Raw genomic sequence first — 23,980 nt, forward strand, 5'->3', positions numbered from 1 at the left:
AGAAGTACCTGCATACGTAAATATGAGTGTAAACTATAAAGAGCCACATGGACACACATCTATATGTGTGTGTGTGAAAAGGTAAAGATAAAAAGTGAATATTTAACAATAGGCTTTGCATCCAGACAATATAAATAGAGAAGCATGCATATATATATATATATATATATATATATATATATAGAGAGAGAGAGAGAGAACGTCTGTAAAAGAAAAAACTTACAAATTTTATGTGTCCATGTATATAACCCATAAATATTGCTGATGCGGTAAAAATGCCATGAAATAATGGAAAAACAAAAAGGAAAATTATTGTGATATTTTCAAAACATAGGCAACTTAAAAATAACATGCTATTTCACATTAATTTTTCGTTGTTCTTATTTTTATATGCTTTAAATAAGATTTTTTTCTTATTCCTTCTGTTATATCTTGAAAACTTTTTGCCTTTTTACAATTCTTGTAAAAATATTACTAAAAAACCATTTTTTGTATTGTTTTTATCCCTTTTCTTATTTAAATGCTAAGTTTTTATCAAGATCTTACCCAGATTTAGAAATAATCCCATAATATTCGAAGAAATTGCCCCAGTCACATATTGCCCAGACCAATACTGATTACTATCATATATTGCATGTTCTGCGTGTATGTGTGTGAGGCAAGTCCTTTTCGTGACATACATATAAGGAACCTGCAATTGTTTCCTAAAATACATACTTTTGAGTCATGAATTACATTTCTTTTTTTTAAATACTGAGAATTTCTCAAGTTTTTACCCAAATTATAATTAATCCTATAATATTCCAAGAAATTGCCTTGCTCATACATTGCCAAGACTGTTACTGGTGACTATGATATATACAAGTGCAAGCACATAAGTGCATACGTGTGTGTGTGTGTGAAGCAAGTCCTTTTTATGATATACATGCAAGGAGCCTGCATTTGTTTCCTAAAATACACACACTTGAGTAATGAAAAGTAATATTCTGGAGATAAATCTCATTAACTTTTGCCCCAATCATTCCTCAGTCTTCTTGCTAAAATCTCACACATTATCATCACCATGTCTTGCCTCATCTACATGGACTCAAATTTATGAGTCTTATGTCTCCACTCCTTCCAATAATCTAACATAATACTAAGGCAGAAAGAGACCCCTGTGTGATGCCTTGTTTGGCATTTTCTAGCTGGTAGCAACGTGTGTGTTGTGGAGGAATATTAGCAGATATTAAGATTATGGATGGTGTGACACTTACAACGAATTAGAGATCTAGAAAGAGAGAGAGAGAGAGAGAAAATGTTGTATGCCCTCTACAAATGTGATTGTTGATTTGTGATTGAGAGAGAGAGAGATGTTAATGTGATGGATGATGTGCAATGAAATATGCGGAATCACAAAACACTAGCCACTGAAGGCTTACAAGATCATAACATACAAGTGCACATGCACAAGTCCACTATGGGACAATACAAAGGCCAATAAGGCAACAATGAGAATCACAAGAATATAAAAAATTATAAGCCTTTATTGAACAAATACTTAACACAAGAATTAAAGAAACAAGAGGAGTTTTACCCCTATTTATACAAAGGCACTAAAGGGGAGGCCATTGGGAGCTCCCAAAGAGTCGTTGGGAGCTCCCAACGGTCATAAATATGACCGTTTGGCAGCTCCAACGACCAAAGAGTCCCTAAGTCTTTGGTAAAAGACTAAAAAGGAAAAAAATAAGAAAAAATAAAAAAAGGATAACAAACTGTCCCTAGTGGACAGGTTCTATTACAAGGGAAAAAAGACCAAAATATCTCTGACTCAAAATATATATTACACACATATATATACACTATTTTAACACCCCCCCCCCCCTCAAACTTACGATGTAAACACTGAAAGTTAGTTGAGAAAAAACAAAAGACGTAGAGCAACAGGAGCTTTACGTGACAAAAAGCAACTCAGCAGTTCCTCTCAAGAATTCATCATGAACATAATGACAGTTCATCTCGATGTGTTTGGTGTGCTCATGAAAGGCGTAGTTGTTGGCAATGTAAATCGTACTTTTATTATTGCAACATATTTTCAAGGGTTTGGAGATGTCAACACCCCTATCTCTGAGAAGATTTCTTAACCATACAAGCTCAATAGTTGTTGTTGTCATAGCCTTGTACTCAACTTCAAGAGAAGGCAATGAGACATTTTGTTGCTTCTTGCATCTCCAGGCAATCAATGAATCTCTTAGAAAAACACAAAAACAAATAGTTGAGATTTTATCATTGGGCTTTCACCTGAATCGACATCAGTATAAGCAAGTAAATCTAAAGATAAGAATGAGGATAAAAAGAGCCCTTTAGTTATGGTGTTCTTGATATATTTGACGATCCTCGATACAGCACTCATGTGCACAGTCGTTAAAGCATGATGAAATTGACTAGCAGAGTGAACTGCATGTGTTATATTTGCTCTGGTGATAGAAAGATAAGTTAGAGACCCAATGAGTTGTTTATAAGATGTGGGGTCTTCAAGAAGAGTCACATCTTCAAGTCTTAATTTAGCATTCACCATTTCAAGAGTTTTCACTTTCTTATCATCTGATATTCCAGATTTAACACAAATATCGGCAACAAGTTTCATTTGAGAAATAATGTACCCTCTGGGAGAATACGCAACTTCAATTCTTAAAAAATATCTTAAAAATCCTAAGGCAAACATATCAAAATTTCCTTTAAAAACATTTTTAACATTACTAACACCATGTTTGTCATTTTCTGTTATTATCATATCATCTACGTAAAGTAGAAGAATAACAATATTGGTACCTGTACTTTTAACAAAAAGAACAGTGTCAGTATAACAAGAATGAAAACTCAATTTAATCCTAACATTACTGAATCTATCATACCAGGCTTTAGGAGTCTGTTTAAGACCATACAATGCCTTTATAAGTTTAAGAGTCTTTACTTTTTCAATATCAAATCTCGACGGAGGATCCATATAAACTTCTTCATTTAGTTCTTCATTAAAGAAGGCATTTTTTTACATATAATTGATAATATAGGTCATTTTTTAGTTGAGGCAACGATTATTAGGGTCCTAACACTAGTCATTCTAGCTGCAAGTACAAAGGTTTCTTCATAGTCAATTTCATATTCGTAGGAATATCCTTTAGCTACTAACTTAGCTTTATATCTTTCTAGGGTACCATCACTCTTAGTTTTGACCTTAAAGACCCATCTACATCCAATGGTTTTCTTGTTTAAAGGCAACATAACTACTTCCCAAGTTTTTGCTTTCCTAAGAGCATCTAAATCTAAATTCATGGTTTCAATCCAATGAAGAACATTTTTAGCTTCATTATAATGTGAAGGCTCATATTAGAAATGAAATGCTATTAGGCAAGTCCTATAATTAGGAGACAATAAATCATAAGAGACAAACCTATTTGGTGGAATAGACACTCTGTTAGATCTTCTAAGTAAAGTTTCTTTTGTAGGCACACTATATTGAGAGAATTTTTCTAAGGCACTAGAAGGATTATTTTGCTCACACCGGGTATAAACTTTAATATTTTTGGAGTCATTAATGATGTCATCACTACTTGGTGATGACTCAATATTAGAGCATTCATGATTGTTATCATCTACGATTTAATCATTATGATTCAAAGAATCATCACAAGTATATGTATCTTCTCTTGGAGAGAGGTCACACATAAACATATAGTCTATTTCCTCTTTCTTATCATTCTTTTCAAAACCATCTTTATTTTCTAAGAATGTCACATCTTTAGAAACATAAAGTTTATTATTTTTTAAATCAAAGCATCTATATCCTTTTTTATTTTTGCTATATCCAATGAAAACACGTTCAATTGCTTTTGGGGATAACTTATCTCTTTTGTGTAAAAGTACAAAACATTTACAATAAAAAATACGTAGACAATTGAAATCGGGTGTCATTTTAAGCAGTTTCTCATAAAGAGAAACATTTTTTAAAGTAGATGATAGCATTCTATTTATCAAATAAGTAGAGGTTAAAACGGCTTCTGCCCAAAAACGTTTGAGAATATTTTTTGAAATAAATAGAGTTCTAGCAGTCTCTATTATATGTCTATGTTTTCTTTCCGCTAGTCCATTTTGTTAATGGGTCTTAGGATAAGGTCTTTGATGAAAAATTTCATTTTACTTTAAATAGTTTTGAAATTCATTGGATAAGTATTCCCCACCTGAATCCGATCTAAGAATAGATATATTGCTTTGAAATTGATTTTTAACTTTCATGTGAAATTCTTTGAAGAAAGAGAAGACTTCTTATTTAAAATTAAGAAAGTAGACCCCTCTTGTTTTATTTGTTTTTGTCTAAGTTTCACATCTTCAATGGCTACCCACTTAAACTCCAAAAGTGACAGTTCATCTCAAAAGGGGTTTAAAGCACTATAAAAGTCTTGGACACTTAAGTTCCTTTGCTTGGTAGTTCTAACCTTTTCTTACAAAAAATATGTTCTTGCAAGATCTTTTTGGGTATACATAACCTTTATGAAAAACCAAGCATCATTTGTTTTTAGAAATTTAGCAATGTTAGCACATACCTTAAGCTCAACCATGTTCATGAACCATGCAAGAATTTTTGCATCGTCACTCTCCCAATCTTCCGCTTGCTTATGATGATCCTCAATGGCCTTTACACGAGCATCTCTAAAGCCTTCTCTTAACCTCTTAATTTTGTAAGCTTGAGTTGAGGCTTGGGGATAGTGCCCATCACATATGCCCAAAACATCTTTCCTTTGAGATTATTTTCCATGGTGGAAACCTACATCATGTAATTTTTCCCATTGAACTTGACGTCAAGGTCAATTTTGGTCTCCATTGCGTGAGAGAGGAAGAGGAAGAGAGTGAAAATTGGTGGAAGAGCACGAACCCTTTGGATACTTTGTCACAAACACGATCACTTGATGGCAACTTTCCACAAGTCCAAAAGCACTATGGCTCTAATACCATGTAATGATATATGAGAAATCATAAAATACTAGCCACTAAAGGCTTACAAGATCATAACATACAAGTGCACACATGCACAAGTCCACTAGGGGACAATACAAAGGCCAACAAGGCAACAATAGTATTCACAAGAATATAAAAAATTATAAGCCTTTACTGAACAAATGCTTAACACAAGTATTAAAGAAACAAGAGGGGTTTTACCCCTATTTATACAAAGTAAGGCACCTAAAGGGGAGGCCATTGGGAGCTCCCAACAGTCATAAATATGAACGTTGGGCAGCGCCAATGACTTTTTGGTCCCAATGACCAAAGAGTCCCTAAGTCTTTGGTAAAAGACTAGAAAGGAAAAAAATAAGAAAAATAAAAAAAGGATAATAAGTTGTCCCTAGTGGACAGGTTTTATTACAATGGAAAAAGACCAAAATACCCCTAACTCAAAATACATATTATAGACACACACACACACACACACACACACACATATATATATATATATACTATTTTAACGTGATGTTCACTATAGACATCAACAAAGATACAAGGTGATGATTGCATTAACATGCACATGCTATGTGCCATGCATATGCATGTTTATGTGATGGATGATGTTCACCATGATGATTGCATTTACATGCACCATGCATCTCGATCTAGGGATGTAGAACGAGCCGAGCTAGCTTGGGCTTAGCTCGTTTAAGCCTGGCTCAGACTCGTCCGAGTAAATAAACAAGTCGAGCTTGAACACAAGCTCAAATTCGTTAAATATAAATGATTTGAGCTTGTTCCAGAGTTAGAGCTTAGTTAAGCTCGGTTAATAGTCATACAATGGCTAGTTTTAGGATATGTATAATTTTTTTAGATAAAAGGCGCAAACAAAGGTTTCATCCAAGTGAGTAGTGTATTTGACATTTGTGTGAAAGGTGGGTGTTTCGAATCCCACCCTTACTTTCATTAAAAAAGTTTTTTTTCAAAAAATCAACTCGGCTCGAGTCAAGCTCGACTCGAGCCGAGTTTGTACACATGTTGTTCAAGCCCAGCTCGTGTGCATCCCTATCTTGACCCTTACAAGATGGAAGAGCTTCTCATTACATTGACGGTGACCATGAGCGCTTACACGTACAATGCCTCGTATTCACCATACACTTCCAAGTAGAGCTTGTGAGTGAGTGAGAGGCACTTAGCATGGGTAGGCCAGAAATATACCCTTGAATTTGAGGCTCGAGCTGATTAACTCATGTGGGTGAGACACGCAAAAATCTAGATAAATGAAAACTCTTTCTTTGTGAGGTCAATATTGAATGTGTGAGTCGATGAGGGAGAGAAATGGCATTTGTGGTAGTTTGTGTTGGCACCTGGTGGTGGATGTGGCAGTTTCTTTTGAATGGGATGACAGCAGCTGCTTTGGGAAGCTGCTATAAAAGAGAAGTGGTATTCATCATAGCCTTGACATAGCACAAGAAAGACAATCGAAACTGGTGTTGGTTATTTTCTGTGTAAGAAGTTTTAGGTGCTGGTTTATGGAATGTGCCAAATAGAAGGCTTAGGTCTAAAACCGAACCCAACCTATTCACGACATTTCCCGTATCTGAAATTCCTTGGGTTGGCCAATGTTGCATGTGGTTCAGATCCAATAGATATGCATGATAAATAGGATTTTGGTTTCCTTTATTTAGCTGAGTATGGCAGTTTTGCTCTTTTGAGTTTTTTCTTTTTTAATTTCACACTAATAGGTCAGCTATTTTGAGAGAGAGAGAGAGAGTATATGTGGAATATGTGCAAGCCAAGGAACAATGACTCACCATTTTATACTAATTGTTTATGTGATGCTGTGGCAGTTACACAAGTAATGAGAAGATGAGTCATTAGGAGTTGTGTTATATGGATATAGGTAAGAAGAAATATAATTGACAACAACTGCTTCTGAAAGCAGGTATAAAAGGAGGAGCGTATGAAGAACTGATCTTTGAAACAGAGTTCACAAAAGAAGAGACAAGGGATAGTAGCAGTCAGTCTTCTATTATTATCTGTTGGCCTTTTTGGACCTGTGCTTTTGTGTTGCGGTTTTGAGTGTATTTTTTGAACTCCACAGACTGTCTTATATCTTCAGTTGTGGCATATGGCTTCAGGCTTCTGTCTGGCTTTTAATCGGAATTATTATATACTTGTTCTATGGAAATGGCCATACAGTTCCTACAGGATCTCGTGCAAGATAAATCTAGCTTTTTTTCTTTCCATTCTCAGGAAAAAGATGCCATTATATGTTATATATAGAGTACCGAATTATCTGATCAGCTCATTTATTTTCTAATTTCTAACTATATTTTGTCATGTGATTCATGGACTGAACCCTATAGCTGTGGCATTGATAGTTATATTTAGGAAAAAAAGTGTTTTAGATTATGACATTTGCTATTAGACAGGTTTGTATAAAATTACCAAGGGTTTGTTACTCGACATGATTATCAGTAACTTCTTCCCAAGACCTTTGTTAGGAGAAAAAAAAAGAGGCATTTAACAAAATTTGGCTTCAGAATGCAAACCCAACCTGCCTAATTTGACAAAGTATTTATTCTAGCCTTCCTTGGCAGATGGAATCTCTCATAAGTCATACCACAACTCTCTCTCTCTCTCTCTCTCTCTGGGATCACCTGTCGCCACAGTGTGTGTATCTTGTCACCTGGGTATGGATGCAGGTGCGGGTACGGAGGGTACGACATGGCAATTCCAAAAAATGTGGGTACAGGGATACAACTATATATATATATATATATATACAACAACAACTACGCCTTCATCCCAAAACAATTGGGGTCGGCGATATGAACCAAAAAAGAAAATTATTCTGGGTCTTCCACATGAATCCTTCTCCTCCAATCATTTCTATCCAATGCCATGTCCTCGGTGAGGTTCAAAGCATTCATATCCTTTCCTATCATCTTCATCCAACAACTATATAAATATATCACATAAATACAAACTAAACTGAATATAATCTAAATATATATGTTATATCTAAAAATATATATTAGATACTGAAAATATAATTATAAATTATAAATTGAATACAAACTTGTATGTACAGAGCGTAAAATGGCATGTCTAGGTGTCGACGTGTGTCGACACGGGTACAGAAGGAAAAATGGCATGTATGGGTGCCATAGGTGTGAACATAGTTGGCAAACCTGGCGAGTCGACTCGGAAATCGCCCGAGTGACCCGGATCGGACCCCAACTGGGTCACAATTCAGGACTGCCGATCCTAATGCTGATTATAATCCTTTTATCATGTATTTTATGATTTTAATGCACAATTCTTATATAAAGTCACTTGTTATGAAGAATCTAATATTGTTTAATGAAAAAAAGTTAATAATCATGTATAATTATATGTTTTTGTAACTTAGTTATTGACATATTGCCTTGAAGTTTAGTTATTTTCATGTCTTATTCATGTGCTTATACAATAAGCTATAGAGTTCTGACTCGTCCGAGTCACCTAGTCAATCCGCGGACTTGAGAGTCAAGGATTGGGCGATCCGAGCCCGAGTCACGAGTTTGCCAACTATGGGTGTGTATGTGTGTGTGATTGTAAGAGTGTGTGTGCCGGGAATCGTTGGGGTGAAAAGGGATAGATTTGCTCTTAATGATGTTGGTATTGTATCCAGAGATTGGCGCGTCCAAGATTTGACAGAACAACAGAACATAACAGACATAATGCATGTTTTGTCTGTTCTGTAACAACCGTGCTACGTCTAGCATTTGTTTCGATTGAACAAGAAGTTGTGTTCTTTGTATCCAGCGTTTGGTTTTTACGTTGTGCAGACAACTTGGACACATATGGATAATGGGTCATATAACTTCGTTTTGGATCGTACGACTCAATCCACCTAACCATAGAAGCGTTTTAACATGTTTATTATGGATTTTAACCCCGGATATGGATCTCGGATTGGATCTAAAAAATATTTTTTTTAAAATTGAGTAATTTGAAGAAAAATAAAAAATGATATATTTTTATATATAAATGCTTTAATGGTGTCACATTAGATCTAATTATTAAAGTTTATCAAAAAATTATGGATTTTAGCCTCAAATATGGATCTCAAACTGAATCCAAGTACGAAAAATGTTTAAATTTTGGATAATTTGAGTATATAAATGCAAAAACTATAAATAAATCATAAAACCCTAAAATATAAGAAAATAAATCATAAATAAGCCAAGAAAACATTAAACTACAAGAGAAATAAAGCATAAAATCAAAGATACTATAAATCAACTATAAAATTAAATATAAAAAGCCCTAATTCAAACCCTAATGAAAGAAGATCAAGGAAAAACAACCCTAATCAAATACAAGAAAAACCCTATTCGAATTAAGTATAAGAATCCCCATTTAAAGAAATTTGATTCAAAACCCTAATCAAAGAAAATCAAAGAAAAAAACTCTAATAAAATCAAAGAAAATCCCCAATAAAAGTAAATAACAAAATCCCTAATTAAAGATATTCGATTAGCCCTAATCAATGAAAATCAAAGAAAGAAATGCTAATCAATGGACAACAAAGAAAAAAATCCTAATCAATGAAAATAAAAAACTTATAAAAAAATCAAAGAAAAAAAAGCCATGATAAAAGAAGAAGATAAAGAAGAAAGAAGAATGAGAGAAAGAGGAACGAAGAAGAAGGGGAAGAAAGAAGAAAAGGGAGACAAAAAGAGAGAGAGAAATGAATGAAGAAGGGGAAGAGAGAGAGAGAGGTGAATGAGGGAGGGTCGGGGTTAGACCCCCCTCCGCTAGAGCAGTTTTTTTTTTAAGTATTGCTCCCCTCGTCCGGTTCTCACCGTAACAGGGGGTGTCTGAGTCCAATGTTTGATCGTCGTTTCGGGCATCCGCGGCATCCCACGGAATGAACGATGAAACACACCCTAAAGGAGCACATGTATTGATGCAGTGAGAACACAAGGTTTCATACGTTTGTGGGAGATAAAATGTATCCTATAAATTCTAAAGGTTTTGTTTTGTTGCTTTTTTTCAGAGGACATGCAGGGTATGCTTCATACAGTCAACACAAGTGGCTATTTCTTGTGAATTTTTTTTGGCTTCTCATGCATGTTCTACAGGACACAACTATAAGACAAGTTCTCAAGCTTTGTGATCTCAAGATGTCACTCTGTTTCCATTTTTTTTTTTTGAATCCAATCTACATAAGTTTTAAGTGATAATAATGAATCTTGTAATTAGAAAAGGTTGGAAAGAAGTTTTTTACATTTAAACAGTACAAAGGGATCACATTTGATCCAGATTCGAACAGATAAGATCCAAATAGGATTACCAATCCAGTCCATTACCCATAAAAATGAAGGCCCGAATTTGGACAGCAGCTCCGCTCAGACCCAATCCAATTGCATACCCACTCAACATACCTTTTTTCCATTTCAAATTAGACTAAATGACAATGGTTGATACTAAATTTTCCGGTAATTATAACTCCATAATCAGTTTCAACTGGATGTGCAGCCCATGTTTATGGATTTTGGATAAGCGACCATCGCGACTGGTGTATGCTATGGATCCAATTTGATTAAGAACAATGGTCCACAAAAATCTGTTGAAACAGATAAGTCTTGATTAGGGTTTGTTTTCGTGCATTGCACGTGACTTCCACTAGTTTAAAGCTAAATTTGAAGTCTGCCACAACTGTTGATATTCTAGAGATAAATCTCACTAATTCTTGCCCTAACCGTTCCTTAGTCTTGCTCCTATAAAATTCATCATCATCACCATGACTTGACCAGTTGACCCATCTGCATGGTTTCAAATTTATCATACATCTCCATTCCTTTTTATGTTCCTATTTAAAGCTAAATTTGAGGAATCCCAGATCCTTTCATATGTCAACTTGCTTTCTCCCTTGAAGCCTTTATTACTTTTATTCCTTTTCTTAGTTCTTTCAACATATATATCATTGTCTATTCACATCGGCACTTTTTTTCAGTTCTCATAACATGTCCATATCATCACTATATACGCCCATTAGTTTTCTGTTTCTTGGTGCTACACCTATGTCTCCTCTCATATACTCATCAATTAACTTATCCTTGAAACCTATAAATATCAAACTTTGGAGTAGAATTTTCATAAACATTAAGAATAGTAGTATTATTAATTAATTATTATAATATCATAATTTTTTATAATTAATAACATAATATCAGTATGTGTCAACAACTTATAGTAATATGTTCTTTTTATCTAGAAATGTTGATAGAAATGAGTTTGATAATCATACCTAATGTGTGAAACAAATTACTATCAATCATGATATAAGTTTTTTAATTATTTGGTACTCCCATTAGCGGTTTCTAGAATGAGTTTCATACCAGTATCAGGCACTACCATGCTAGTATGCCTCATGAAAGTACATTAGGGTCGACCCAGTACCAATGCAATTATGCTTCTGATATCTGCCTTAACAAACTGCATCTCACCTACATGTATACTCTCTTCTTGCCGCTTGTTTGATACAACATTTCATTGTCATTCAAAACTTGATTAATCCTCATCAAAGACTAATTAAGAAAATTAACAAAAATAACAACATTCAAGAACTTATATACATCTGTGTGTGTGTTGCAGTAAAAAAGCTTCAACTAATCCAAAACTAAATGAATAGACTACAATGATGCAATTTGTTTAAACTTAAAGTGAGAGGAAAATTAATCAACTTTAGAAACCATAGGGGTTAAAGTTGCCCCAATTGGAAGGTGAAAATTTAGAAATAAAAATAATCTTGTCCTAATTTGTTCTATCAAAAATACATTTTTCCAATCATGTGTTAAGTAGTTAAAAGCGCTAGTCTGCGACTAGGTGCTAGTCCTCTAAATGGTCTAGTTGGTGCCCAGATGGGACCGGTTGGCCAAAATAAAAAATAAATTTTCAACAAAATATATGAAGCTAAATAACTGAAACTAGAAAAACACATAATTCATGAACGAAACTAAACAATTAAAATTGCATTTAGAACATTCACATCCATCTAAACAAATATTCTTTTAGCTGCTTCGCCTAGTGACCCCCAAAAGAACATAATTATTTAAAACCATTAAAAGAAAACAAATGAAAAAAACTTAAATGTTTCAAAATCCACAATCGTTTCAAAATACCCAACCAAATATTATTATAAACATTATAAGAAAAACACATATAAAGGACCAATCTTGCACCCCCCTGTGATCGTCCCATCCCCCTCCAACCTAGTACTCGCCTAGGCACCTGGGTGCCTAAGCGGTAGGCGGCCTAGGTGGAGTCCTAGGTGGAATTTTAGCTACTAAGATTATATGCAACCAAACACTCCCTTAGGTTGTTGAATTGACGTAGCCTGACTCAATGTAGATTGCACCTGAAAACAGAAACAATTTCTCTCAAGATAAACAAAATGCCTAGAAAAAAAATCTTCAGCAGTTAGCGTCCACACAGAAGAAAAATGAAATATTCTAGGATCAAACACTAGCAATTAAAAAAAAACTACGATCACAAAGAGTTTCTTTTGGATAATCCAAGGGGAAAACCCCACATCACGGACAGCACATTGGCTGACCTCCGGTTGGTGAAACCCTTGAGGTCCTCCATGTCCACCAGGGAGTACACCCAGCTCCGATCTTGCGGCAAGGGATGCCACCCATGGGTTTCGAATATAACTGATTGCAGTGTGAAAATTTAGAAAAGAGACCATATATATTACAAAAATAGAAACGATTATCCTAAGGATAAGATACCTCTGTTTACCATAAAATTTGTTCTCAACGCTTATCCAAGGATAAAAGACATCTATTAACATAAAAATTCAAAGACAAACCCCATGGATTAGCCCAAAATGAGAATAAGATGACCGTAATTTTACAAATTAATCGCAGAATCCATCAAAAATTCAACACGAGAGGATGACCACCGAATTTCGAACCAATAACAAAGAAATTCTTAATGATCAGAATTCTAACATTAAAATCGTCCACAATTCAAGATGAACTACGGGAAATTCCACCTAGGAAACGAGAAAAAATAGAAAAAGAAACATAGAATTTTGGAAAAATGGAGGAACTCACTCTCACGGTGAGATCGTGAGGGAGAGTCCAGGCGACCGAGTTGTGTACGGACGCCTGCTTCCTCGCCGACCGTCTCGCGGCCTCCTGAATCCTCATCCCGAGGGACAGCGCTCTCTCTATCACCTCGCTCCGCTCCGAGTGGCCCGCTGCCCGGTCGATGAGGCGCTCGAGCGAGAGCTCAACGACGCCGGGCTCCGACAGCCCCAGCAGCGCCTCCAAAAGTCCGTCTGCCTCCCCGAACCGCGAGTAAACCCTATGCTCAGCCGCCTCCATGGCCGGCCGATAGCCGACGGCTGCCACGCTCCGCCCGCAGACCAGAGAGAGAGAGAATGCCGCCTCCTCATGCACCGGATTTCTTTGTAGTTTTTAGCCTTCTTCTGCATCGTACGAACGAAAACGCCTCCAAAGATGCACGATGCGCTTTACCGTACAGCCTACCTTGGAAGTAACGTGACTGAGTTGGGTATACTCTGACTCGACCCGACGTCTCCGATTATACCTAACCCGACCGGATTTTAATGGACCCATGGGTTCAGGTCGAGTCTAAAATATAAACCCGCAGTGAAAATGAAGACTCGAATATGTTTGGATTTGACCTTTTTTGATACATTAGTCATACATTGTATAGTTGCGCTTAGAGTCTGTTTTGCTTTTGTTAAGTCTGATGTAAGCTGCCCAGTTCAGGTGAATCAATATCCCGAAGAAGCAGCCCGTATACTTGAACTGTAATAGCCTACGAGAAAAATTGTGAATGAAGTAAATGCGTTGAGTTTTCTTTTGTTCACCCTTGTTGTGATTGCTTCTTGTGATTGCAATTTTTCTCCTTCAATTCTCTCTTGCTATCTTGCACTCTAATTACAAGCTTTCAAGATCGACAAGCGAGCTGACAAGTAGATTTGCGGCGGTGAGGAAAGATCGTTGCGCCGCGCTGGCCCATTGAAGGAAATAATCCCGTGACAAGTGGTACCAAAGTCTGTTTTCGTACTGAGAAATTGACTCCAGAGTCGGTGTCGACAGACACGCCAACAAGCTGCGATTTGTGAGCAAGACATCGTGACGTCTTATCAAAACTTGCACAACACCAAAGGCAAGACAGTTGTCAAAGCTGAGGAGATGGGTTCACCTCGGGGCCAAGAAGAGTTGGTTGCAATTGTTAACAAGCTAGTGGAAGATGTGACTTCACATAAGAAAGCGATTTCACGCGCATGTGAATCATTCAGTGGATTGAATGATGTGATGGAAAGCCTGCAAGAGCAGATAAACTTACTAATAGGGCCCGTCACTTCGTTGACGACTACAGTGGCCGACTTGCAGATTGAAGTAGGGGAGCTTCTATTGAAGAATCATACATTACAGCGGACGGTGACCCTAAATGGCAGAAACGGTGAGAGGCCATCAAGGATTAATGTGCCAAGACTTGCGAAATTCAATGGTTCTCGTGACAGCAAGGCCATTGAAAACTTTTTGTTCTAAGTAGAAGACTACTTGGATATCCAGAATGTGACCCTTGAAGATATGAGGATTAAGACTGCAACAACCTTACTTGATGGAGATGCTATCGCTTGGTAGAGGCGAAAACACAGCGACATGGAGAGGGGTCAATGTGTGATAAACACTTTTGATGACTTCAAAATGGAGTTGCGCAACTATTTCATGCCAAGAAATGCGTAGAGGCAGGCGTACTGGATGGTTCGTGAGCTCAAACACTCTGGTTCATTGCAAGACTATGTTAGAACGTTCCAAAAGCTTATGCCGGAGATACCTAACATGCCAAAAGACGATATGCCCAACTGGTTCATTGTGGGACTTTAGCCATGGGCACAGTCTGAAGTGGAAAGGAGCAACCCCCGTATTTTGGAAGATGCATATGTGGCGGACGAGCACTTAGTTGTCACTTAACGCAAGCCTTTCACCCCATCAACCAAAGTTGGGAAGAAGCTTGACCACGGAGGCAAGAAGGATGAGCAGCGCAATAATAAAGGTGAGGCGTCGACACACCATCAATCCGAAAAGAAATAGAACTTCACAAAGCATAACAACAACAACAACAAGGGTGCGGTTGTAACATATTGGTTCTGTGGCGATAGACATATCGTCAGGCAGTGCCCAAAGCGCCTTGTAAAGGACGACGAGCAAGTCAATGCTGCACAGAAAGAATGCAGCGATACTGAATGCAATGACACTGAAGCGATGCAACCAAGGATGGGGCCATGAGATCGATTAACGCAGTTAGAAGTTGTGTGACTAAGAACATGCAGGTCAGTAAGAAACTTATGTACTTGAAAGTCATTATGAATGAAAAGTCTACTTCAGCAATGATAGACTCTGGGCCCACACACAACTTTGTCTCGCAGGAAGAGGCAGAACGGTTGGGCTTGAAGCCTGGGCCAAAGCAGAGGACCATAAAGACGGTAAACCTTGAGGCCAAGTCCATCCTTGGCGAATCAAGAGATGTGGCTACTCAAGTGGGGAGTTGGGTCGGCAAAGCAAACTTCTCTATGGTGCCCCTGGACGATTTTAAGGTGATTTTGGGTTTGAGTTTCTGCGAAGCCAGAATATTATGCTGCTGTCAAAGTTTAACACGTTGACGATCATGAGGTCAGACTTGTCCTCCATAGTGCAGTGTCTTACACAGAAAGGCAAGTCTTCGATGTTATCGACAATACAACTGAATAAAGGTGTCAAACATGGGGAGTAGACATTCTTAGTTGCAGTGCACGCAGAAGAAGGGGAGGTAAAAGTAGCAGTGTCGCCGATCCTAGCCCCACTATTGGAAGAATTTTGGGGGGTGATGCCCCCGGAATTGCTGAAGCATCTTCCACCAAGACGTGAGATCGACCACAAGATTGAGTTGACCCCAGGAGCGAAGCCTCCTGCAATGGTTATATATCGTATGGGGCCAGCTGAGCTGAAGGAGCTACACAAGCAGCTAAACGAAATGTTGGACGCAGGCATTGTTCGTCCATCAAAAGCCCCATTTAGTGCCTCGGTCCTTTTTCAGATGAAACATGATGGATCCAAACGGTTATGTGTGGATTACGCTACTTTGAACAAGGTCATGGTGAAGAAAAAGTACCCATTGCCACTGATAGCAGACTTGTTCGATCAACTAGGCGGTGCCCGTATCTTTTTCAAGCTAGATTTGTGATCAGGTTACTGGCAGGTGAGGATTGATGAAGGTGATGAGCCGAAGACAACTTGCGTCACCCGCTATGGTGCTTACGAATTTCTAGTAATGCCATTCGGGTTGACAAATGCTCCAGCCACATTCACAACTTTAATGAACTAGATCTTCTACCCTTACTTAGACAAGTTCGTGGTAGTCTACTTGGATGATATCGTGATCTACAGCAGCAACATGGAGGAACATGTTCGGCACTTGCAAACAGTGTTTCAGATGCTGAAGGAGAATGACATTTGTGTTAAACGAGAGAAATGTCTCTTCGGGTAGGAGGAGATCAGCTTCCTTAGCCATGTTGTGGGGCGTGGTATGCTGCGTATGGATGGGCAGAAGATAAGGGTCATCCAGGAATGGGTTCCGCCAAGCAAAGTGCCAAAATTGTGATCATTCCTCGGTTTGGCAAACTGTTATCGGCGTTTCATTGAAGGCTATTCCCTCATTGTTGCGCCCCTCACAAATTTGTTAAAGAAGAATCATGTATGGCTCGGGATAGGAGCGTGCCAAGATGCCTTCGATGGCTTGAAGAAAGCCTTAATAAGGGAGTCAGTGTTGTGACTGCCTGATCATTCGAGACTCTTTGAAGTCCATACGAATGCCTCCGACTTTGCCATTGGCAGAGTTATTATGCAAGATGGTCATCCGATCGCATATGAGAGTCGCAAGCTGAAAGATGCAGAGAAGCGTTATACAGTGCATGAACATGAGATGGTCGACATTGTGTATTGCCTCAGGACCTGTCGGCACTACCTCTTGGGTGCTGAGTTTGTCGTCAAGACAGATAATGTGGCCACAAGCTATTTTCAGACACATAAGAAGTTGACGCCTAAACAAGCTCAATGACAGATGCTTTTGGCTTAGTTCGACTTTGCCTTGGAGTACAAGGTTGGAAAGACCAATGGTGTGGCGGATGCTCTGAGCCGTAGGGCTAAACTGGCAGCTGCGTGCGCAGAGCCTTCTGAAGTGCACTTGGAGGGCGCATTGTTGATCCGCATCCGTGAAGGTATGCAGCAGGATCTGACTGCACAACACCTTGTTTCTCTAGTGCAGACAGGGAAGACTCGACGATTTTGGCTACAGGATGGCCTCCTCGTAACAAAAGGAGGAAGCCTTTGCCGAGAATTACTTAAGGAGTGCCATGATACACTATGGGCCGACCATTCTGGTCAGGAGCGGATCTTAGCACTCCTTGAGCGCGACTACTATTGGTCGCATATGAAAGACGACGTTGAGGGGTATATGCGGATATGCCTCATCTGCCAGCAAGATAAGGGAACAAACCAAAAGGTTGTCGGTCTCCTTGATCCTCTATCAATTCCAGAACGTCCTTAGGATAGCATCTCCATGGACTTTATTGTTAGTCTGCCAAAGGTAGAGGGCCTTAGTTCTATTTTGGTTGTAGTGGATTGTTTCTCAAAGTGTGTCACCTTCATCCCAGCTTCCAAGGTGTGCCCTGCAGAGAAGACTACAGAGTTGTTCGTAAAGCACGTGGTGAAGCACTGAGGCATACTAAAGAGCATTGTGAGTGATCGCGATGTTCGCTTCACAGGCAAGTTTTGGTGTGAAGTATTTCGGTTACTTGGCTCTGATTTGTTGTTTTCAACAAGCTTCCATCCGCAGGCAGATGGGCAGACAGAGCGCATCAACGGGATACTTGAGCAGTACCTTAGGCACTTTGTTAGTGCCAATCAGAAAAAATTGGGTGAAGCTTCTTGATGTATTACAGTTTTGTTACAATCTGCAGAAGAGCGAGTCTTCAGGCCATAACTCGTTTGAGATAGCCACGGGGCAGCAACCACTGACCCCGCACACTCTTGTCGCACAAGAAAAGAGAAGGTCATCCTTCACCTATCAGTTTGTTCGCGACTGGCATGAGTAGAATGAGTTGGCGAAGGCATTCTTACACAAGACGACAAAGAGAATGAAGAAGTGGGCAGATAAGCATCGTCGGCCCGCGGGGTTCCAAGTTGGGGACCAAGTGTTGGTGAAGTTATATCTTGGTCATACAGGCATCTTCTGTGGGTGATACCGCAGACTGCTCATAAAGTATGAAGGACCCTTCACCATCACAAAGAAGGTGAGCAAGCTGGCATACAAGCTGGAGTTGTCCCCAGACTTCAAGGTGCACCCGGTGTTTCACGTGTGAAACCTCAAGCAGTTTCATCCGGATGATGGAGACCCGGAACACAGTGTGCCACAGTGTGCTCCCATCATGCAGAGGGCCCCGACAGCACAACGGGGTGAAAAACACCTAAGTTAGATCCTTCGCCACAAGGTCAAGTACTTGGGGGAGGCGAATAAATACTTGGTGTAGTGGGAGGAAACAACAGAACCAATGTGGGAGCCTGTATTCTGAATGAACAGCCGCTACCCGACTGAAGTCAGAGCTTACCACAAAATAGAAAGCATCGAGGACGGTGCATGATTTGAAGGGAGGGGCATGTTCCCTTGCGACTTACTTTGTACAGTTGCATTTAGAGTCTGTTTTGCTTTTGTTGAGTCTGATGTAAGTTGCCCGGTTCAGGTGAATCAATACCCCGAAGGGGCAGCCCGTATACTTGAACTGTAATAGTCTGCGGGCAAAATTGTGAATGAAGTAATTGCGTTAAGCTTTCTTTTGTTCACCCTCATTGTGATTGTTTATTGTGATTGCAATTTCTCTCCCTCAATTTTCTCTTGCTCTCTTGTACTCTGATTACAAGCTTCCGCGACCGGCAAGCGAGCTGACAAGTAGGCTTGCGGCGGTACGGAGGGACTGTTGCGCCGCGCTGGCCCATTGAAGAAAATAGGCCCGTGACACAAATGGTTCCCCATATTGTAAAATTGGACCTGATGTACCCAAACCTATTTTATTCATGAACCGACCTGAACAGAGACAGATTCTATACCCAAACCCAACTATAATAAAAAAGAAGCCAAAGAAGATGACAAAGAGGAGAATAAGAAAATAATTTGAAATAATTGATAAATATTATCTTATATAATCAATTAAATATTTAAAGATATTGATAAGCTTAGAATTAATATGCATTACCTTTTAGTAATAAAAACTTTATTTCATTTTTTGCATATACCTTCTATTTCTCTTCTACCCTGGATATTTTCTAGTTGAAGTGAAACTCAATTCTAAAGAATATTATGCAATAACTCATTGAATTTGATATGTTTTAAATATAATATACCATTAATGCCTTTTTATTTCAACTTGATATGATCGATTGGCATGAAAATATTCTTTTTATAACAAGATTTTGACACTATTTATAATAGTTAATAAATTTCTTGTTAGCATATAGTCTTCTCAATTTATAATAGTTAGTAAACTTCTTGTTTGTTAGAATATAATCTAATGAATATCTTTTACATATTTTTTAATCATGTATAATTAAGTCTAAAATGCCAATCATATCAAGACACGAGATGAAGTCCAAATCGATCATACCCAGACCCGAAATTATTCCAAATCAAAATGAATCTATTGAAATGCCGAGTCGATACATCCTTTCACCAGTTAACCCATATGGTACTATAATTTTCAATAGTACCCAAAGTCAAATTAGATTGAGTCGTCGCGCTTAGGCCTTACTTCTAGGAATCGGGTCTGATCAGATCCAATCGAATTACACCCCTAAGCCTATGAGGAGCTGTCAGAAGGTTCAGATTTTGGATTTATGGGGTTTTGGACCTTATTCTTAACGATGGGGAGTCTGGATTTTCACGGAAATGTCACGGGACTCATGATTAAAGTGAGAAAATCCTGGCAAAGAAAATCCCGTGATAAAATGGAAAAGTCTCATGTTTAGAGGCGAAACATTGAAAACACATCCATGTATAAAAAACTAAAAAATATATAAGAAATATAAAAGCACTAAAATATAAAAAAGAAAAACTAATTACTGATTTCGTCATGGTAACATCGTGATACAACATAATACCTTCAAAATAAGTGATATTTTGAGAGTGTCCCGTTTTGAAGATTATATTAACTTTTTGAAAGTATTACGATAAAATCATGATATTTTCTGGAATATTGATTATGTTTCTTATATTATTTTGATATAACATTACTTGGTCTGGATCCTGATACCGAAGCACGCTTAGTTGGGGCTAAGCTTTGGCCTAGGGTTACAAGCGAAGTCAGGTAAATCTCTTAAATTAATAAAAAAATTAATTGTAAAACTTTTGAACGTTTTTTTTTTCTTTTTTCTTTTTTCTTTTTAAAGGCTAGCTGGGGTTAGGCAGACCCCTACCAGATATCTCTTAAGCCCCATGTGGCAGAGGGATTCAAACCTAGGCCTTCATCTTGGCATAGGACCCCGCTTACCACATGGGATACCACCTTGTTGGTGATGGTAGAACTTTTGAATGTTAACTAATCCAGATCTTAGGATGGTTTCAAAGTGAAAAATCCCTAGTTCGGTTGGATTTCTAGTATGGGTCAGCTACATTTTTCAGATGTGGCTTTAAAATTAGTTTCCAATATCTGTTTATGAAATATCTAATAGATCAAAAGAGGAAGATATGAGCCCCACCCGGTGTTTTCTTCGCTTCGGCGTAAAAAAAAGAAATAAGCTCCCCTTGTCTAGCAGGAGCAGTTATTGCATGTCACCTTGTGTTGGGATGTTGCAAGTTCGAATCCCAATGGTATAGTTGTATAACGGGGTCTGACTAACCTCGGCTTTTTTCGCAAAAAAAAAGAGAGAGAGAAAGAGATAAGACTTGTCACATCAAACTTGTTTGGATTTGAATCACGATAAGAAATAACACTCATGCTTAAAATCTATATCAAATTTGCCTTTTTACTTTTTGCATGTAAAATGGAAGTTTCCCACCTTTTCTCTACCAGCTTCAATGACTGATTTGGTTGCACCCATAGATAAGTTGGACTGATGTTGGTTTATCAACCTCCAAATGAGACTAGAAAATGACGGGTCACACTGACAATATAGATTTTGAAGGCCATTGCTTGAAGAAGATGCTAAACCACAGATAGTATGCAAGAAGGCAGTTTGCCAGTTTCTATCACGTTGAGTTTATACCTATTCATAAGATGGATTTTTTTTCCAAAACATTGAGAATAAAAAGGTTATGCATATTTAGATAGATTGAATAAAAGAATGGATGCTGCACATGAAGTTTAAAGGGAAACAATTTGATAGGTAAAACACTTCTCAACCTACACTTAAAGAATTAAGTAGCAGTTTGTGCAAGTCACCAACGTTGCAAGTTTGAACCCCACTGGTACGGGGTGGTTGTATAACTGCCCGGTTGTATAGTCACCAGTAACGCTTATCTACTTGAAAGGAGGGGGGCTCAATCCCCCAGCTTAATCATAAAAAAATCAAGTGATGTGAAATATTTGGAAACCAAGCAGGAAAAAAAATATAAAAATAGCATTAGAATATAACCTCAATCCAAGGCAAATGTGCAATCTATCAAAGCCATGTCAACGTCCTCTCTCCAAGGTTCATGAGGTATTGCTTGATTTACATAGTGTTGTTTTGCTTTGTACAATCAGTCATGGGGATCTTTTCTCAAAAAAATAGGAAAAGGAATTTTAAGAGAGCAAAGAAGAGAAGTGCCGGATTTATTGGTTTTTGTTCCCAATTTTATAGTCCTCCAAGTGTTGTTGAAGTATTGATTTTACGTGCATCTTCCTCCTCACATTCATGATCTTGTTCTTCATGATCATCGCCACCTCCGCCTGCGCTTCTGCCTTTGATATTGAATTGTAGGTGCTGGATGACAACTTGGATGGTGGTTTTGAGCTGCTACAACATCTAGATGATGTTGACTAGGCTAGTATCAAATGTGACTATTTGGTTTTCAATACCTCTGATTTCGGTGTTTATGTCTTCAACGAACTTGGAGAGGGTTTTGGGGTTCATTTTAGGATCTTGGTATTGAGGCTTTCTTGGAGGCATAGAAAGTTTGCTTTGATACCGGTTGATGTTTGGTTGGGTATGGAGATTAGGTTTTATGGGCTTAGGTGGGTTTGGTTTGGTCAAGGGTTAGGTCAAAGTCAAATTTGAGTAGACAGGGTTTTGTTTTTTTAACAAGTTTTGGCAAAAAATTTACTACGCCTAAACGATGTTACAGAAAAATCCTAAATTTAAAAAAAAAATTTATACACATGGGACTAGCTTGGGTTAAATTTTTAAGGTCAGTGTGTTAATATTCTGGGAGATATGATTAAGACAAGTGGTAGGTTTTTTAGGTTTTCTGTGGGCAGAGTGGGTTTTGGTTCTGGTAGACCAGAATTGTAAAATAGACAACTCATAGAGATCTATAAATTTTGAAATTTTGGGGGGCTGAAACTAGATATCCTAAGATGGGTTGAGTATAAATTTCAGACTTAGACTTCTTACAGATTGGGTCAATTGATTTTTTTTAATTTTGACAAAAAATAGAGTTTGACAAATTTTCGATTTTGAGCAGATTGGATTCGAGGCTTATAAACTCGATTTGGGGTTAAAGCAAGGCATGGAATGACTTACTAAGGTTGGGTTGAGTAGGTTGGGGTCTGCTACAGTCTTGGTTTGGTTGGGGAAGGCTAGCATTTCACGGTTTGGGCTTGAGAATGTTGTGATCACCAATGTGTTAGAGTTGACTGTACTAGTTCGAGCAGGCCTAAGCTACCACCTAAGTCCACTTGGAAAAACAAATCCAATAGGGATCAACCTGCTCAAAGAGAGAAGAAACTTGCCCTTAAAGAGAGAGACGAATCTAGGGGGTAGGGACTCACAATAGAGAGAGAGAGAGTGAGACAAGTCAAGAGAGACTCAAGTTAGAGAGAGGAACGCGAACTAGAGAGAGAAAGTGAGAGATGATTTTGAGAGAGAGAACAAATTCAAGTTCTTTCATGCCTTTATACTACAAAATGAGGCCATATATATACGCCTAGGTAGGGCTCTTAAAGCCTGGACAAGTTATAAGCTATAGTAAATTATAAAAACTTAATTCTAGATAACACTTTGAGAGCTTAGGCTAACTTTGGGTAAGCCTAGTTGGATCAATCCTAAAATAAAGTCTTCACACAAATAATAGGTCTAGCCCTTGGACACCCTCTTAACTATTTTTAAGGAGAGCCTTCAAGAGCACTACACGAGTTTCCTAGACTACAAAATTGGGTTAGGGTGCCCAAGGTGTGGGTCCCACTGCATCTTGACCTCCAAAAATATGAGGCATCCCATAAGTGGGTCCCACTTGACCTTAAATGCAGAGCTGATGAGGTGGTGCCCCAGGGGTCGGTCCCACTACAAGTAATTGGAGCTTAAAGTTTGGAGTTGGATCTAGATCTACAGGAAATGAGTCTACATCAAGTACTTGGACTCCTAGATTCAGATCTTCTTCTTCAGCTTGGTCCTCATCATCTTAGTACTTGTATCTAGGTAGCATGTCAATCCGTAGGACTAGGGTTCGTAGTGGACCAAGGCGGGGGTGGGGGACAAGGTCTCCACCTCCACCCTATCTAAAAAATTTGGCCCCCCATCCTCGCACGAGTTTTGATTTTAACCTTCATCCTCAGTCAATTCCCTATTTCATGTCCTCCATCCCTAATCCAAATGGGGGGGGCTATTTTCCCACTGCTTCCGCTGATGTCACCTTTCGCCTTCCACCATTAGAGGAAGGAGGTGACAGAAATGGGAGTTCGCGCAGCTAGTTAAAGGACGGAGAGGAAGATGAGTTTTGAGATTCAAGAAAGGGT

At 38.4% G+C, this 23,980-nt stretch overlaps 1 protein-coding gene across 1 annotated transcript in view; it reads right to left on the reverse strand.

Annotated features, from left to right (window-relative positions):
- LOC149815945 (F-box protein At4g02760-like) overlaps nucleotides 1–13,438 on the reverse strand; it is a 38,276-nt gene extending 24,838 nt beyond the window's left edge. The window contains exon 1 of the mRNA XM_089990666.1: nucleotides 13,095–13,438. Coding sequence (XP_089846792.1) covers nucleotides 13,095–13,367 — 273 coding nt within the window. The 5' untranslated portion in view covers nucleotides 13,368–13,438. The remainder of the gene's footprint in view (nucleotides 1–13,094) is intronic.
- Nucleotides 13,439–23,980: the final 10,542 nt, after the last annotated feature.

Source organism: Nuphar pumila, chromosome 15 (genome assembly GCF_984573655.1).
Source record: "Nuphar pumila chromosome 15, dmNupPumi1.hap1.1, whole genome shotgun sequence".
In the NCBI taxonomy this organism is placed as follows: domain Eukaryota; kingdom Viridiplantae; phylum Streptophyta; class Magnoliopsida; order Nymphaeales; family Nymphaeaceae; genus Nuphar; species Nuphar pumila.